Source organism: Chelonia mydas, chromosome 3, assembly GCF_015237465.2.
Source record: "Chelonia mydas isolate rCheMyd1 chromosome 3, rCheMyd1.pri.v2, whole genome shotgun sequence".
Classification (NCBI taxonomy): domain Eukaryota; kingdom Metazoa; phylum Chordata; order Testudines; family Cheloniidae; genus Chelonia; species Chelonia mydas.
The window spans coordinates 149,243,305-149,260,669 of NC_057851.1; the positions used below are offsets into that span (position 1 = coordinate 149,243,305).

The window sequence follows — 17,365 nt, forward strand, 5'->3', positions numbered from 1 at the left end:
CCATTTTGAGATCTGCCATAGGAGTCATTGCAGAAAACACAACACAGATGCTGTGCGCTGCATTACTGAACACCTAGGCTTTGCTGGGTCAGAGAGAACAAGACACAAAAAGAGTCCAGGTTCTGAAATCAAGCCGAGCTCTCTCATTACTACATAAATAAATAATAATTAAAAAAACCAAAACCTCATAGATGACACATTCTCTCATGCCTTACTAACTTCTCCGGATCCAACAGAATAATTTCCTCAGCTGTACTATACTTGTACTACTTCACAGTTGTGCTTTCCTCCCGCTGCAGAAACAGTGGTTTGAAACTAACAAGAATTAGGTGCTACTGCTGCGGATATTGGTTGTGGGTATTGAGGAGGATTTTCCCTTTGCTGCTAGGGGCATGTGGGTAAAAGCAGAAAAATAATAAAACCAGGAAAGGATGTTGTAAAGAGACGACGAATGTGCATGTGTGTGAGCTTGTGGAAATGTGCACACATGGAAAAGACATGCATGGAAACCAAGAAGGAAAAGAGAAAAGGAAAAAAATGTCCATTTGAAAGAGAAGAGGAAGGAAATATTGTCCTCTGTCCCCCAAAGAAAGTGAAATTAAAGACGTATTAAATAAAAATAAAGGTAAACAATGTATTTAACAATTTTTAGCAAGAACATAACTTAGGAACAGGAATTTCCATACCAGAACTGGCCAACAAACAATTTACTCAATATCCTGTCTGGCAGTGGCCAATTTTGACGCTCTAAAGAGGAAGGTGTAAAACCCTCCAGGATGCATATCAGTGGCACTCCCTCAATTTACACTGCAGGGAATTTGGCCTTTTATTGGCAAGACAAACTATGCAAGTATTTCCAAAGTTTAGAGGAGACAGAAGACTCATGTCTCTGTCAAAAACAGACACAATACATCCACCAGCTGTCAAATGAAATAAGGCTTCACAGTGTGCTTGGGGGTTAATCCCATATATGCATTTGTCACTACTGTTTATTCCGATTTGGGCTCAGGCTGCTCTGTAGCTTGATGCTCTCTCTGCCATCTCTTTAAATTTCTTCCAGAGTCAGTCAGCCAGCTTGTTATAATAATTAATAATAATAGTGATTACAGCAGGGGGCTGGGAGCCAGGACTCCTAGTTTCAGTTCCCAGCTCTAAGAGGGACTGTACAGACAGGAGGGGGTGAGGGTGGGGTTGGGGAGAACATCCATAGGAAACAAAAATTTCAAATTTTGAACATCCAATAAAAAAACATGTTGTTCATTTTTGGGCTGTGGCCTCATTCTCTCACGTTAATATGAAATTGCTGCAGAAACTGTCTAAAGGGATTTCTCCACATTTGCTGTTTTGGAACATTGTACTAAAGTTTCTTCTGTTTAAGTGTTTTTAATGTCTGACTCTCATTGGGCTTATATGTTTACTATCTTGTCCTTATAATATGCTTCTGCCACCACCAGTCTGGGAATGTGAGTCAGAACAAAAACTTTAAAATTCAAGTAAAATGTCTAATATTTAAATATTATGGATTGTATCCGTTTTGATATCTAGATCTGATCCATACGGAATAATGCTGGTCTTGTCTTCCATTACTACTGTCTGCTATTGCTGATAAAGTGTTGATTGTGACTGTGCCCACAAATATGTTCTGTTCCTGGTCTCACTAGAAGCCAGAATATATGTATGTGAGTTTCTTTTGATTATCCTAAAGTAATTGTGGAAAACCCATGTTCTGCCACTGCAGGGCTATGACAGTGAGAACAGAATTTCTAACAAAAGCAGTCTTATAAGGCAGGTGGCCTCGTGGTTAAAACCTTTTTAAAAATATGCATGTACACTATCATTTCTAGTGAATTTGATGGTATTTAAATCTAATTTTAGAAGCAATATTTGAACAGGGCACTCTTCCTTTTCCTTCTCACTCACCACTTGTGTAAACTGGTCTAGCAGATTTCAATTTGTACACCACTATAAAGGGCCATCTTTCTTCTTTTTTTTTTGGTTTGTTTGTTTTTAATTGCTAGACCACTGTATGGAGTAAAGCATTGAATGGTTGTTGCTATAGCCTGGTGAATCTGGCATCCATATGTTTAATGGAAGCTTCAAGCATATGCATCTGATATTTTTTGTAACTTTGTCTCAAAGACCCAGAAATGTTTAATCCTTCAAGTCTGCCATCCTTAAAGTTAAGTGTTCAGACAGAAGATTGTATTACATTGCTGTGATTCACAGCATAGCATTTTATAGCTTAGGCAATCCTCAACAATAAGATTATCTTCTAGAAAAGTAAGATAGAATTCAGAGTCAGTGCTAAGTCTTTCATTAAATGCAATGTCTCAAAAATGTGTCTCTCTTGATCTCCTTAAGAATGCCCCTAACTTGGGCTACATCAGCTTCTGATTTAATTTTTGCAATATGTTCCAAATAGGTGAGAGAAATAACTTTTGATCACTGCCTTCAGTATTCTGTCCTCATTATAGTAAACCAGCATACATTGGGGAGACCTCAAAAATAGCTCTCAGTAACCAGTACATGTTTGAAGTTGCCATCATTCTTTGGGACTGTGATCGGGTGCCCGGATGGGCCACACAGAGAATGCCATACTCAGGGCAGACTGCAAGAAATAGGGCAGACAGTCCCCAAAACTGGTTCTTTATTCTATAATTAGACTAATCAAGCCAGTAACAAAAGAAATTCTGCCGTACCACACTAGTTAACCAGAAGCCAAACAGTCCCCTTTAGGCATTCCAGCCCTTGGTGCCCATCTGGGCAAACAGGTCAAATATAGTGATAGGTTACTGAAAACCCTATTCACCATACTTAGAGTTCTACCAATCCCAAAGGATCAGACACTTACCCTCAGGTCAATATATATTTCAGATATTACTCAAATATCGCTCTGTCAGCCAATCCTTAGTAAACTAACTAAAGATTTATTAATAAAGGAAGAGTTATTAAATGGTTACAGAATCATATACATACAAGTGATTTTCAGTGTTCATAGATCAGGATCATAGCAGTGATGTTATATCTGCTGGCTTGTAACAGTCTCTCTGGAACCATCTCAAAAGGTCAGAATCCAAATGCTGCTTACATGTAAAGTTTGATAGAGAGTCTTTCCATAAATTTTCCCAGGTATTCCAAATAACTACTTGGAAGATCTCAGTCCCACAGGTTAAACTTTCCCTGTTCAAAGTTCAGCAGACTAGAGATGAAAGGATCAGGCCCCAGGTTTCACTTTTATAGCTGAAGCAGGCTGTTAAGTGTTTTGAGCACAGCATGTGACTGAGGAGTCTTCTTTGTTGAGCACACACTGTCCCATCATTTTGAAGTTAACATTCTATTTATGCATACACAAGTAATAGAGTTACACTGATTAACATAAGGCAACTGCCGGTTATACGTTATATCATGGACAGAAAAGCTGAAGACAATATATGCAATATTGTTAATTTCATGCAGCGTCTCATATCTTTGATCTTAAGGTTGACTGAAAACAGTTGCATACATAATGTAAAGGCAATTAAGACATGAAAAGGGATTAGTACCTACAAGCTAATTTAGTTACATTGTTAAACATCTAATAGTATACAGGTAAACACAGACTAATACACTTCGTATTTACCCTTGGTTTCTATTACTACAAATGATTTGGTTAATGATTGCTGGTCTAGTACATCTCTTTGAAATTTTCATACATGTGAATTGTCCTGATACAATTGTAATGCCTCTTGTTCAGTGGTTTGGGTCAGATACAGGTTAGCTGGGTTGCCAGTGTCACAGAGACTTAAATGACAGGTTTCAGAGTAGCAGCCGTGTTAGTCTGTATCCGCAAAAAGAAAAGGAGGACTTGTGGCACCTTAGAGACTAACAAATTTATCTGAGCATAAGCTTTAGTGAGCTACAGCTCACTTCATCAGATGCATTCAGTGGAAGTAAGCTGTAGCTCACAAAAGCTTATGATCAAATAAATGTGTTAGTCTCTAAGGTGCCACAAGAGACTTAAATGTCTTTCAACACAAACTCAAATTTTTCAAGATAGGATTTTTTTACATAGAAGATCCAGAATATAAAGCACAGGTTGCTGCTTTGCATGGCATCAACCACAACAAGAGCATCTTGTCTAAACATGACCAGCACATTATGTACAAATTTTGCTATCTAAATTCAAACTGAGGGCATGTCTATGCAGAAAATTATTCTAGAATAAATTAGGTTGTGAATTTAATCAGGAATACTATTCCTGATTCACTCCAGAATAAGAGCATCCAAATGGGGAATTAATCAGGAGTAGTATTCCAGATTAAATATTTCAGAATAGCAATTCCCGTTCATTTCCCTGTTTACGCAAGATCTAATAGGTTTTGATTTGATATTCACAACTCTCACAAAGCTATTATTCCCCACATGATAATACCAGGTTTCCCTGATTCTGTTTTTATTTCCAGATGGTACACCAGCAAAGAGAGTACAAGGTTTCCTATCTTCCACAAATCTGATGCATGCTGATTTAGCTCAGATACAAATTCATCACTGGATGCATCAGCAAGCACAGTAATACATCTAGCTTTCTGTATGCATTTCTGAGACACCTCCCTCAGAGACTTTGAAATTGCCCATATAAAGTCTTCCTCATCATGAGTATTAACAGGTTTCAGAGTAACAGCCGTGTTAGTCTGTATTCGCAAAAAGAAAAGGAGGACTTGTGGCACCTTAGAGACTAACCAATTTATTTGAGCATGAGCTTTCGTGAGCTACAGCTCACTTCATCGGATGCATACTGTGGAAATTGCAGAAGACATTATATACACAGACACCATGAAACAATACCTCCTCCCACCCCACTCTCCTGCTGGTAATAGCTTACCTAAAGTGATCATCAAGTTGGGCCATTTCCAGCACAAATCCAGGTTCTCTCACCCTCCGCCCCCCCCACAGACAAACTCACTCTCTTGCTGGTAATAGCCCATCAAACCTTTTGATGGGCTATTACCAGCAAGAGAGTGAGTTTGTCTGTGGGGGGGGGCGGAGGGTGAGAAAACCTGAATTTGTGCTGGAAATGGCCCAACTTGATGATCACTTTAGATAAGCTATTACCAGCAGGAGAGTGGGGTGGGAGGAGGTATTGTTTCATGGTGTCTGTGTATATAATGTCTTCTGCAATTTCCACAGTATGCATCCGATGAAGTGAGCTGTAGCTCACGAAAGCTCATGCTCAAATAAATTGGTTAGTCTCTAAGGTGCCACAAGTCCTCCTTTTCTTTTTATGAGTATTAACGTAATTTGATACAAGATTAAAGTAGTTTTTGGCCTGCAAATGTAGAGCATTTCAAAATTGCAGAGACCTCTCTAGACTTAGAAAAGGGGTGCTTTTTCAATCAAGTTGGCTTACAAACTCAACTGAAAACCCCACTTGCCATCAATGTAGACACAGTTTAAGTGGAGTTTCAAGCAAGTTAAGCTAGCTCAACTGAGCTAACTTTATTGCAACCTTCCACATTTTTTTTTTAAAAACACTACTTTACACATAAGGCCCAAGGCCCGGTGTACTGAAGAGCAAAATGGGTAGGTTTTTCCAATCATATTAGTTAAATCAAGTTAGCTTAACACAAGTGAAAAGCCCTCCAATGCCTATTAGTGTACAGGCTAATATGTTTTAATCCATCAGCTATAAAAGGTCCAGCTAACATGACTTCAAATGTGTTATCCTATGTGTTTTAACAAGGGCCAAGCTTTAATAACATTAAACTAACACAGTTGAAACACACACTCTTTTTTCCAATCAGGACAGGGCCTAAGACTGTAACTGCATTTAACAATTGTGACAGTTGTGCTATATGTTCATTTTACAGAACAAACTAGTAACAGGAACTTTTCATGGATAAAGGGCCACGTTTTCTTTTTTAGGACTTTTAAATCTACGCTGGAGCATTCACGTACACGTAGGGATCAATTCTAAAAGGTCTTACCCCTGCTTATAAGAGGACTCTTTCTCAGAAAGCTTCTGATGCTTTCTACAAATTACACAAAACACTTATGACAGGTTTCAGAGTAACAGCCGTGTTAGTCTGTATTCGCAAAAAGAAAAGGAGTACTTGTGGCACCTTAGAGACTGACCAATTTATTTGAGCATAAGCTTTCGTGAGCTACAGCTACTCCTTTTCTTTTTACAAAACACTTAATCTTCCTGAAACAAAACCCATGGACAGTTTTTCATGAATTCTGGAATGGGTGTCTGTGTCTATGTTTCTCACCTTCCATATTCTTCTGAGCCATGTACTTTATACTTTCTTGACCAGGAACTTCAGTATTATCCCATGCTGATATAGGTTGATGGGTTGGTTTGAGGGGCGTGCGTGCGTGGGGGTTTAGCATATTAAACTGTCTCTTGCCTATGTGGTAGACAAAATCACCTTTGAACTAGCTGAAGATTTGTTTGCATGCTTTATTTACTTTCTTAAGATCAAATCAAACTGTCCTTCTGGTAGACTTGCCTGGATCTAAGAAAGGGTTCACAGACTACTATGGTCTGAGTGAAAAATATAATTTGCCGTTCTGGCAAAGAGAACTTTGAACAGCCTGAGTACAGCTGGAAACCCCAGACTCAATCGTCCCTGTCGTCAAGTTACCACAGACGGCTGATCAAAGCGCTAGCAGACAATGCATTCAAACTGAGGTTCAGCCTCAGGCATTCCTCTCAGTGCACTTCTCCCTGGGTCTACACGCTTCTCTCAAAGCATTACTGGTAGGGCTGACATCAGCTCGGACCAACCCTCTGACTGGCAGCTCAGTTACATTGTTCTGCTCAGACCTCTTCTCCTTACCCTCTACACCCGAAGCAGGTCTTTGCTTCAGTCCTATTCATCCCCGCCATCCACCCTCCCTTCTGACTGGCAGCTCAGTGCTGCTCTGCTGATGACACCCAGGCTGTTCCTCCCCATTCATCCACCCACAGCAGGTGGGAAACCTGACACGGGCTTTATTAGCACAGGCTCGTGGGGCAAGAGGATTTTCCCAGCCCGGTGTGATCTGTGGTTTGGAGCCAGGACCCCTGGGTTCTCTTGCAGACTCTGACTCACCGTGTGACCCTCCCGCTCTCTGTGCCTCAGCCTAGGCCCCACCTCCCCCGGGCAATGGGGGCGGGGTGGTGCTGCCCAGGATGGGGGCGGGGCTGGGGCACCGAGGGGCGCTCGCTCGTCACCACACCAGCGAGCGACTCCACGTACTAACCTGACCAGGTCGGTCATGCAGGATCCCACCACCACCACCTCAGTCGGGCCAGCAGCGGCCATCGCCCGAGAGGCGCAGGGTCAGCGGCCGGGTCTCCGTCCTGTGAACTTTGACCCCCCTGCTGCCTGGGCAGCCGCTTCCGGAGCTTCGCTGGTTGCCAACGGGGGGGTCCTTCGGCCAGCCCAGGGCTGCTCCCCTCAAATGCCTGATTGCCGAGCCCGCTCCACTGCCTCTCTCCTTCCCCGCCCTATGGGTCACCCCCTCCACTCTCTCCTCTCCCTCTCGGCTGCGGCCCCCGCTCCTGGGAGACGGGGACATTCATTCAGGCAGGTGCGGAGTCCCCTACAGTTACGTTGACACCCGCCCCCCCGGTAACTGCGAGCCGGGAGCGCGCACGCCTTCGGCAGGGGGCGCGCCCGTAGGCGAGAGGGGTGCCGGGGTAAGGCGCGTGCCCGCGGCCGATGCTAAGGCTTTTTCTACTGCCCCGTAGTGACTGCAGGTACCTGGAGACAGCGCTAGGGAGGGGCCAGAGGGAGCAGCGCCCCCAGCAGGCTGGGGTAGGGGTGGGGAACGGGGTAATTGGGTGGGTCTCCTCCCGGGTCTCTCTCGCCCTGGGGGGCGTGGCGTAGACATGGAGGGGGGTCTAGGGGCGGGGCTGCCCCATGCACCGTGACGGGCCCTGCTGTGGGTTATGCTCCCCCCCATCCCCCACCCAACGTGGGTGCACGAGGGGTCCCAACATAGTGGGCGCCTCTCCCCACCGTTGGGCACGAGGGATCCTGCTACAAGGCCTCTCCCCAGGGCGGTGGTGCGAGGAGTCCCACCCAGCGTGGAATAGGTTCGCCACTGGACTGCAGTGGTTCCTAGCGTGGGGTGCACTGGTCTAATCTCAGGTGTGGCCTGTGGTGACAACAGGTCTCAATAGGCAACACACCATCCTGATCCCAGCTGCTGCTGGTGGTGATGAGTCTCCATATTCAACACTTGAGCCTGAAGAGGTGCCTGGTCTTGTTCTTATGTGTATTGCAATGGCACCTAGGAGACCCAGACATTTACCAGAACCCCCCTGCGCTAGGTGCTGTACAAACACTGAGCGAAAAGATAGTCCCTGCCTCAAAGAGTTTACACTCTAATCTGCAGCCTTGCTCAAAGCAATTCTATTAGATTGCTGATTTGCCCCTTGTGTAAGTGACAGGTTCCAGCATCCATCCTGATAAGAAAACAGATCGCAACATCCTGATTCTAATGGCTTTGTCTCGGATCAGGATGGAGCTTTGAATGTTGAAGACTTGTTATCTCTACAGTCCCCACACCTATGTTAATGTTAAGGGCATCACCAACCTGCCAGTGCCCCATTTTATGTTTGTTAGTATCATCCTCAGGCTTTCAACAGATGCAACTCTTATTTAAGAAGCCGTGGTATAGTGTTTTCTCCTGCAGATCTTATAAAAGAAAGGGGGAGAGGTAACATAGTGGTCTGTACCATATTGCTTATCAGAAGACCCCACTGTGGGACAATGTGAACTTTAAAATGTGTGTTATAAAAGATCCTTGGAATGAAGGACTTTACCACAAAGAGCAAAGAAAAGTTTGGTGGAAATTATAGAATCAGGGATTAGATGGAAAGGATCCTTTAAGTAATTTCAAATCCATTTCCTCTGCTAGTTTAGAATTGTTTCCTGCAGTATATTCTTTGCTGCTTTCGTATGGATTAATTTATGTAATATCCATAATGGTGCCATCCAGGTTGAAGGGAAGGGCATAGCCTATATTCGGATCCCTCATGCTGCCTGATGCAGTTCCCACTCATAATTTTCTCAGATCTAGTGGGTCATTATTAAGAGTAAAAAAGCATATGTTAGTTTTACCTGTGTTACTAGTAACAGATTATTAAAACTGAAAGGACTAAAAGAAATCAATTTTTACTTTTCTTCATTTGTGCTTTTTGTTTTCTTTTTTCAAGTATTTTGTTTTAGGTAGTGATACTTGACTGGTCATTTTTGCTCTCTGGTCACTTTCATTTCACTTTGGAAAACTCAATACTGTTGTGTTTTGTTTCCAGTACTGAGAAGAGGATTAAACTGGGGGAAAACATTTCTATGTGAATTAAAATTTAAAAAATTCTGACAGATTGTAAACATAGTGTATTTTGTAAAACCTCTGTTTACTAAACTTGAATGTTATTTTTAAATTTAGTTGATAGTATCTCTTTAAGCGTTGTGTGAAGTTGATAAAGAGAGCAATAATTCACTTGTGTAGTGTAGAAGTAAATACGGGTCTAAAATAAATGATGTGCTGTACCACATAATCAGAGATGGATGAGGAGAATGAGTAGGCGCTGTTAGCCCTTTATTCTGACAATATCCTTGTGTTTTGTGAATCAAAGATAAAGGGCCTGATCCTGCAAGGTTCAGGTTCAAGTGACTGAAGATTATGTTGAATCAGAAAAAAGATCACCCAGATAATACAAAGTGAAAACTGAACTCACTTTCTTTTTTATGCAGATAGGTGAAAGGGTCACCCCCCTCCCCCTCATTGTACAGGAAATGGGTGAAAACTACTATCTTCCTCAACACTTACATCTGGGTGTTCCTATGTGTCTTTCAAAGAGGCTATGGGGACGTAGTCCATGACAATCCATCCATGCTGAGCTGAACACAATCACAGATATTTGTTGCTGTGCCTTCTGGAAATGCCATGAACAGTAGTATACTGGCAACCTTATGATTTTCAGTTGAGATAATTATGTAAGATAGACACTAATGTAATTGTCTCTTGGTTGCCATAAAGTGCTAGGCCTTTGCTTTAATAGAATGTTTTAAAAAGCTAATTTAGGCTCTGTTTCTTGAAGATTTATATTTTCATGTGAATTACTTTCATAAAAGCTAATTTTTTAAATCAGATGCTTCACACTGCTATCAATTACAGGGAGTTATCAATTTTGTAGGAATTAGCCATTAGTCGCCTACTAATGCTTGTAATTGGGATTTGATTAAAATTGGTGAATGTTAAAACAAGAGAAAAACATCATATTGTGAAGGTTTTACTGCAGGGAACTAATTATTCTCTTTATGGAACACTTGATAATAACCACAGTCCATACACAGCATTATTGTTGTCTTTGTCTTGTTCTCTGGAAGAAAGATATCATAGTAACAGCAGTTACAACGATCAGGGTTGATAAGAGAAGGAAAAATAGCATAAATGAAAGTCGAGAGAAGGGTGAAATTTCAAATCCCCCAGATTTTAGGCTTATTCTGTGTGTATTTGGTTTCTGGAGATGATTTTGTGTATGTGAACTCTACTGGGTTGTAGATAGAGGGTGTAGATATTGTCCAGAGTAACTGAAGGCTGTATTGCAGTAAGAAGGTAAATAGAGCATCAGTTGACCTTTTCAAACATATAAAAAGCTATGGTCTAGAATCAGAATACAGAATTTGGGTTCTAATCCCAGCTGTGCCAGTGACTCTGCATGATCTTGAGTAAATCATTCAAGGTTAAATTTTCAAAAGCACCTAAGTCCCACTGATTTTTTAATTGAACCTAGGCACCCAAGTCACGTAGGCACTTCTGAAAATTTTACCCTTATGTCTTTGTGCTTCAGTTTCCCCATCTTTAAAATGGGAATTGTGATACCTTTGTAAAAGTGCAATGAGATCTTTGGATGATAAGCATTATATTATTTGTTACTAATAAGTAAATCTGATATGTTCAGTAAAGTCTTTCCAAACAGGTATTTAGTGAAGAAATAGAATTGCAAAAGTGATGTCAGTTCTGGTTCTACCAGCCGTAGTAGTGAAATTAATCTATTTTCTGATGTTTTGGACTCATTAGAAATTACACGTGAAGATATACCTAGGGGGCCAAATCCGATCCCATTGAAGTTACTAACAAAATTCCCATTGACTTCAGTGGGGCCAGGATTTGTCACTTATGGATTTTTAATTTGTAAGGGCTGTAAGCATTGCTATGTTTTTAGGAGTCAGACTGGTCCATTTCAATTGATTTTGCTTACTCATAGGGATTGGATCTCTAGTAAAAGCAGAGGACCAGGAAAGGTTCCATTATTTTGTTCAGATTCAATGAGTAGCCTTCCTGATCTGACCACTTGCCCATTATTATTGAGTTAGGAGGAGAGAACTGCCTTATTATACTGTGCTCATATCTCTTATAAACCTGTATGTACTTCAGTCTGTTTATAATTACGGAACATTCCTGAACGTTTGAGTTCATCGCTGTGTTAAAATAATAGTTACCTAACACATCAAATTTATTGCTTTTTTTAAAAAAAACCTTTGCTATCCCAGTCCTTCCTTTGAGTTACTTATATTGCATGGGAATTTGCACCAGGTAATTTCTTGATTTTTCCCATGCAGAGCTCAGTACAGCAGAAAAGAAGGACACGTTAAAATGTCTCCTGAAGTTGCCTTGAACAGAATTTCACCAGCACTCTCTCCTTTCATTTCCAATGTGGTCAGAAATGGAAAAGTAGGATTGGATGCTACTAACTGTCTAAGAATTACAGACCTGAAATCAGGGTAAGTATTTGAATAATGTATTTGAGAAGAAGGCCATATGTCTTTATTTAGAGTGCTGATTTTATTGTGTTAGTTTGCATTTTAATTTATCTGGAGCAGAGAGATTAACTAGATTTCTTTTGTCTTGCACTACCATTCTCTAGTATTTGTGACTTTATCTGTTGTGCTATTGGCAATGGCTTTCTTTGTAAAACATTTTCATCTTGATAATATGATCCTTACGCAGTAAACCCAGAGCTGTGAAGATTTCGTCATTTGCTTGCTTTCTCACTTTAACCTGGATATTGAATGCTCTAGGTTAAGATAAACTTGAATAGCCTTGCTTCTGGCAACGAATATGACATCTCCATGCTGTAAGGGAGGAAGAATAGCTCTTCCTTCTAGTCTGATTTCTCTCAAGAGGTCAGTAAGATACATTCATAATATGTGCCAGTTATCAGCAGGGCCATCCATTGTGTGGGGTTTACTAAATTACTAGATTCATATCTGCTTTTAATTTTTATTATTATGTGTACTTGGGAAACTCTAGGGGTGTACATGGCATTTTACTGAGATAGAAAAGATGCAATCTCTGCCCAAAGGAGTTTACAACCTAGGTTAAACATGACTTACACAACAGTTGACATTAGGCAAAGGGGAATGAGGGAAAGGTGTATGTTATACCAATAAAATAAAAACCAGCAGGATCTTATTAAAGGGAAAAAGGCAAAATACCACATCTATTGTGAATACAGAAAGAATCTTAGTAAGCAGTTAGTTATAGCTATAACATTCCATTCAATCTCCTATTTATTCACACATTCATTCATACAAACACACACACACACAGGTTCTGCAAGGTTGTTATCATAGTAAGCAGTTAGTTATAGCTATAACATTCCATTCAATCTCCTATTTACACACACACACACACACACACACACACACATATATATATATATATATATATATATATATATATATATATATTCTGCACGGTTGTTATCATAGTTACCAGGCTTAGAGTTGCTCATGCCAAGCCACTGGCCAGGTGGCCTGGACATGAGGAGGGAGCAGGGCCTTGTCTGATGCTCCTGGAAGTTGGTTTCCAGAATCAGACCCCAAAGTTCTCACTTTCTAGAGTCTGTTTTTATAGGAATTTCTTCCTGTGCCAGTCTATGGGAATTGCTTCATCATGCTGTTGCTGAATCAATCAGCAGATGGCACATTCCTGACGGCTCTGTGCTGCCAGATGTTATCTTGTTCTTTGGTTCTCCCATTCTTGAGGCTGTTGGGTGGATTCCAGTCTGCCCTCCGGGGGTCCTCTAGTTATTTCCACTTGATGCCTTCTTCAGCCGATGGACACTGGATTCTTAGGCTGGCACCTCCCTGATCATTCATTTATTATCCACACCAAGCATCCATCCACATCCATCCTCTATCTCTATTTTAATCACAATTGTTAATACAACAAAAGGGCGGGGAGTCTCTGGGTGCTGTTTCTGTTGTTACAGAGTATTGCTTTGAGTCTCTCTCTGTGTGAATTGCTTTGAGAACAGACTCTGTCTTAGAATATACTAACGCAATTAGCAACTTGCAAGTTTCACACATAGAGGGAGAGAAACAGTACCAAAAACCAAGAGACCTCTTAATCAGTAATACCCTGGAATTTAAACTATGGGGAATCAAACTCATTTGTGATTTTAATACAGAACTTGTTCAATATGATCCAACGTGTACACAAAACCAAATGATGGTTACTTGACTTTGCAAGATACATTCTATGTGCAGCATAATACTAAGATGTGTTTTTTCTGGCTGATTTTTTTTTTTAGATATTGTGTTTTTTCTAAAAAAAAATGCTTTTTTTCATTCTTCATTTCTCTAAATGTTCTTTTAGGTGAGTTTCTTCTTTTAGGTAGGATTTTTTATATAGTATAGTTATGCACAGTACCTAGTGTATATGCACAGGAATCTAGGACTTGAAAGAAGTAGCCCCAAAGAGAGGGCCTATGTCCCACTGCATGATGAATGAGTCTAGGTTCTGCCATATACAAGGTCTAGTACTTATGTCCTAATATTTTCTTGTTCCAGGGCCCAGCTGTGTCTTGATACTTGATATGGTTGTTCCTCATATTCAAACTTGTATGTGGGTTCTTGCTCAGACTGAATTGTATTAATTCAAGATTCTGTGTTTTACTTGAAAAATCTCTATTAGCCCTACTTTTTCCATGCTACCAGTTTTTTCCAAAACATCAGGATTTAATAGCTATTGCATTAGCTCTTTAGGGATGTTAATTACACCTAATAATTCCTCTTGCTCCTCAAGTATGTAAGCTGCAAATGTTTTTAATATATGTAAAGCTTGTGGGCTTTCAGCAAGGTTGCTGATTTTGTCATAGTTTACTTATGGGGTATAATAATATGTTATCAATAGAGCACTGTGGGAGTTTGCAAGGCACTTCAGAAATGTAGAACAGACAAATTCCTGGTGAGTTCTTTCCTTATGATCTAACAACAGATGTAATGGGATACAGTTACAAGTCCAAAATGGCATGGAGGCATCTTGAGTGATGAGATGAAAGTTTGAAGATTTTGTAAAAGTAGAAGGATTTGGAGGAGGAGAGGGAGAACACTTAGTGCCTAGAGGAAACGGGAGGCTGTTCCAAGTGTAGGTGGTGAAGTGAACAAAAGGAGCCATTAGGAGGGAGGACTGGGCACGAATAGGAGGAAAAGGAAAGAAGAGCTGTAGATGGGGACAAGGACCCTGCTTTTGCACCCTCTGAAGTCAGTAACAAAATTTCCATTTTGTGATTTCACTGGTGCTGGATCAGGCCTAAAGTTAAAGTGAATGTTGAAAATGAGGAAGCGGCATTTGAACCTGATGCTTGAATGTTTGGAAATGACTGACTGAACAGAAATTTTTGAAGTCTCTGTGCAGTAAACATTTCTAGTTTTCCTGTAAATGTTGTAATTTCAAAAATCAAAAGTTAAATTTAAAAAAAGAGAGATCATAACTTTGTGGGAATATGAACAAAGCTGTGGGAACATGATGTCTCTGCCAAAGCACTGCCATGGGTTTGTTTATTACAGGGCATGTAAGAATTTGTAATAATCATAAAAAACCCTACCTTCTGCATAGATTGACAATATTAAAAGAACATCAAAACATGCTACAGAAAATAAAAGTTCTGTGACCCTAACATTTTGACAAGTGGCCATTTCAGTAACTATGAGCATAGTTAATATAAGTTTGCAGGCACCTCTTCCACAGTGTTTCAGGGATCTGCTTGGGTAGTCAGATGTTTATCTAAAATCTGTGGATTGCACCTGACCAAAATGTGAATGAATTCTTATCTTTTTACTAGCCATCCAGTTCTTATGTTATAGGTTTTTATAAATTAGGGTTAACAATGTTCTGCATTAGGTCACAGTGGTAGAGTTTTGAATACTTGTAGCATTTACAAGACATTGCATATTTTTATTGCAAGTTATGGGATAGTTGTAAAACTAATTGAGATTTTCATCAGCATTTTGGAACTGTGGGTTCCTCCTTCCATGCAAGTCAGTGGAAAAATTCCCATTGACTTGAAAGGCGCTGGATCAAGCTCTAAGTTTCTATCATATCATTTCAATCAATTTTGAGTTTTAAATGATCAGCAAGATTAAAAAGTGTTTTTAATCATTGTGCTATTTTGAAGTCAAACCATGTGCTAGATGTTTTCAGTAACGAACATATTTACCATTTACTTTTCCAAATTTACTGTCTAGGTTTGTGGTAGAGTTAAGGTTTCTCCATGTTTTGCAAACTTAATAGAAAATATCATAGAATCTCAGGTTTGGAAGGGACCAGGAGGTCATCTAGTCCAACCCCCTGCTCAAAGCAGGACCAATCCCCCATTTTGCCACAGATCCCTAAATGGCCCCCTCAAGGATTGAACTCACGATGCTGGGTTTAACAAGCCAATGCTCAAACCACTGAGCTATCCCTCCCCCCCGAAGAACTGATGTGCAGCTAAGCAATATGATTCAGCAGATAAAATATAATGGTATGTTAATTCGTGCTGCTTGGGAGTGTGGGAGGAGAGTGTCATGGTAAGGAAATCCCTCATTTTTTTCTGCAGTCCTTGTATGTATATGTGTTTTTATAATAATTTCTTGCAGTTGCATAATGGAAAGTGTGTTACAAATGTAGAGACATACAATCTTTAGCATGAGCCTAATACTTTTACTTATGTGAGTAGGGCCTTCAGGATTCAGCCCTATAGGGACCACTTTGTTGAAATGCAGACATCTTTGGAGTGGATTGTGGCAATTATTTAGCAGTGCTCAGAAACACTGCATAACAAGAAGAGAGAAATAATATTGTATTCCAAAAGAAATAGCAGGAAGAATTTAGGTAGGAAGTGTATTCTTACCCAAATCAGAATTTTGTACTCTCATCCTTGTCCTTGTGAAAAGTGCCATGGACTCCTCAGTGAACAAAAATAGGCTCTTGATATTGTAACACATCTGAAAGATGTCACTTTCAATAGCATCAGTTTTGGTGTTAAAAAGACACCATCAGGCATCTCTAGTGTATTAATAAAAGCCCTACTCTTCAAAAAGTGTTTGAATGAATCAACACACTTCACACTTCAATGGGTTATCAGTTCGATACTGACCCGGACAAGAGTGCCTCCTGGTATATCAACATCACATCCTGCAGCACTGAATTCTTTGGAGGTCTTTCTTCCATGTGCTGACGACTTCCTAACCTTGCTGTGTTTTAAAAATCTAACGACAGAACAATGAGGTGTGGCTGAAGGCATTTTTCATTGAGTTCAATATTTAAGTAGAGCAGAGAATGTGAATTGGGAAAGTCAGTTATCAACCAGATTGATGTACAAATGGAATGGTCTTCCATATGAAAGCCTCTCTTTAAAGCCTTATGTGTTGCTGGGATCCAGTTATTTAAGAGGCTGCTGTCTTTCCTCTCTCGTATTACAACAGTTGAGATCTTTGACCACAAGCATTTGTGTTTCTGAGGTTGATGGAAGGACATTGTCAGTAGAGAGTCTTTGCCTGTGGAACTTGTTTTCCTTGACTGTACATCAGAGTCCAAGGTTGGTGAGCTTCAGATCATACTACAAGGCTTTTTTATTTAGTCAATATTTTTATTATTGTATTTGTTTTGGTTAGTTAGAAGTCTTGGGCCAGGCAGAGTTTTAAGAGCAGAACTATTTGGACTAGGTTTGAGTTCTTGTATAATTTTCTTCTAGGTGCTACATAATCATATCAATAAAATATGGATGCTATACATATACAGTCTATTTTGTGTTTCCTGCGATGAGATTCAATGGAAAATTCTCCCTTTGTAATCCCTTGATAGTAATCAGTTTTGGTATTTTGATGTTTCCACTTGGCAAATCTCTCATTGATCCCTGGATCTCTGACATCAGGCTTTCTTTACAATCATTTAAATTCCTAAATAAGAATGTACATACGGCAGTGGTAAAAAATAATGATGTACTTTCTGGGGCAGATGGTGGCAACATGCAGGTTCTATACAGAGCTTTAGTAGGATGTTCATGAATTTATTGCCCTGATTCCTGACTGACAGTGTTACTTTATTTTCTGTGTTT

At 40.2% G+C, this 17,365-nt stretch overlaps 2 protein-coding genes across 15 annotated transcripts in view; one reads left to right on the forward strand and one right to left on the reverse strand.

The window, feature by feature from the left end:
• The window catches only part of RBKS (ribokinase), a 106,209-nt gene extending 98,851 nt beyond the window's left edge, over nucleotides 1–7,358 (reverse strand). For all 4 annotated transcript variants that reach the window (XM_037895561.2, XM_043543528.1, XM_037895560.2 and 1 more), the window contains exon 1: nucleotides 7,225–7,358. In XM_037895561.2, coding sequence (XP_037751489.1) covers nucleotides 7,225–7,286 — 62 coding nt within the window. In that variant the 5' untranslated portion in view covers nucleotides 7,287–7,358. The remainder of the gene's footprint in view (nucleotides 1–7,224) is intronic.
• Nucleotides 7,359–7,423: 65 nt separating this feature from the next.
• The window catches only part of BABAM2 (BRISC and BRCA1 A complex member 2), a 318,227-nt gene continuing 308,285 nt past the window's right edge, over nucleotides 7,424–17,365 (forward strand). For 3 of the 11 annotated variants that reach the window (XR_006289773.1, XR_006289772.1, XM_043543520.1), the window contains exons 1-2: nucleotides 7,648–7,723; nucleotides 11,601–11,762. Coding sequence is in view for 9 of the 11 variants with exons in the window: in XM_043543520.1 (XP_043399455.1) it covers nucleotides 7,686–7,723; nucleotides 11,601–11,762 (200 nt within the window). In the remaining 2 variants the exon portion in view is untranslated. The other 8 variants (XM_043543522.1, XM_043543524.1, XM_043543521.1 and 5 more) reach the window with 7 other exon arrangements.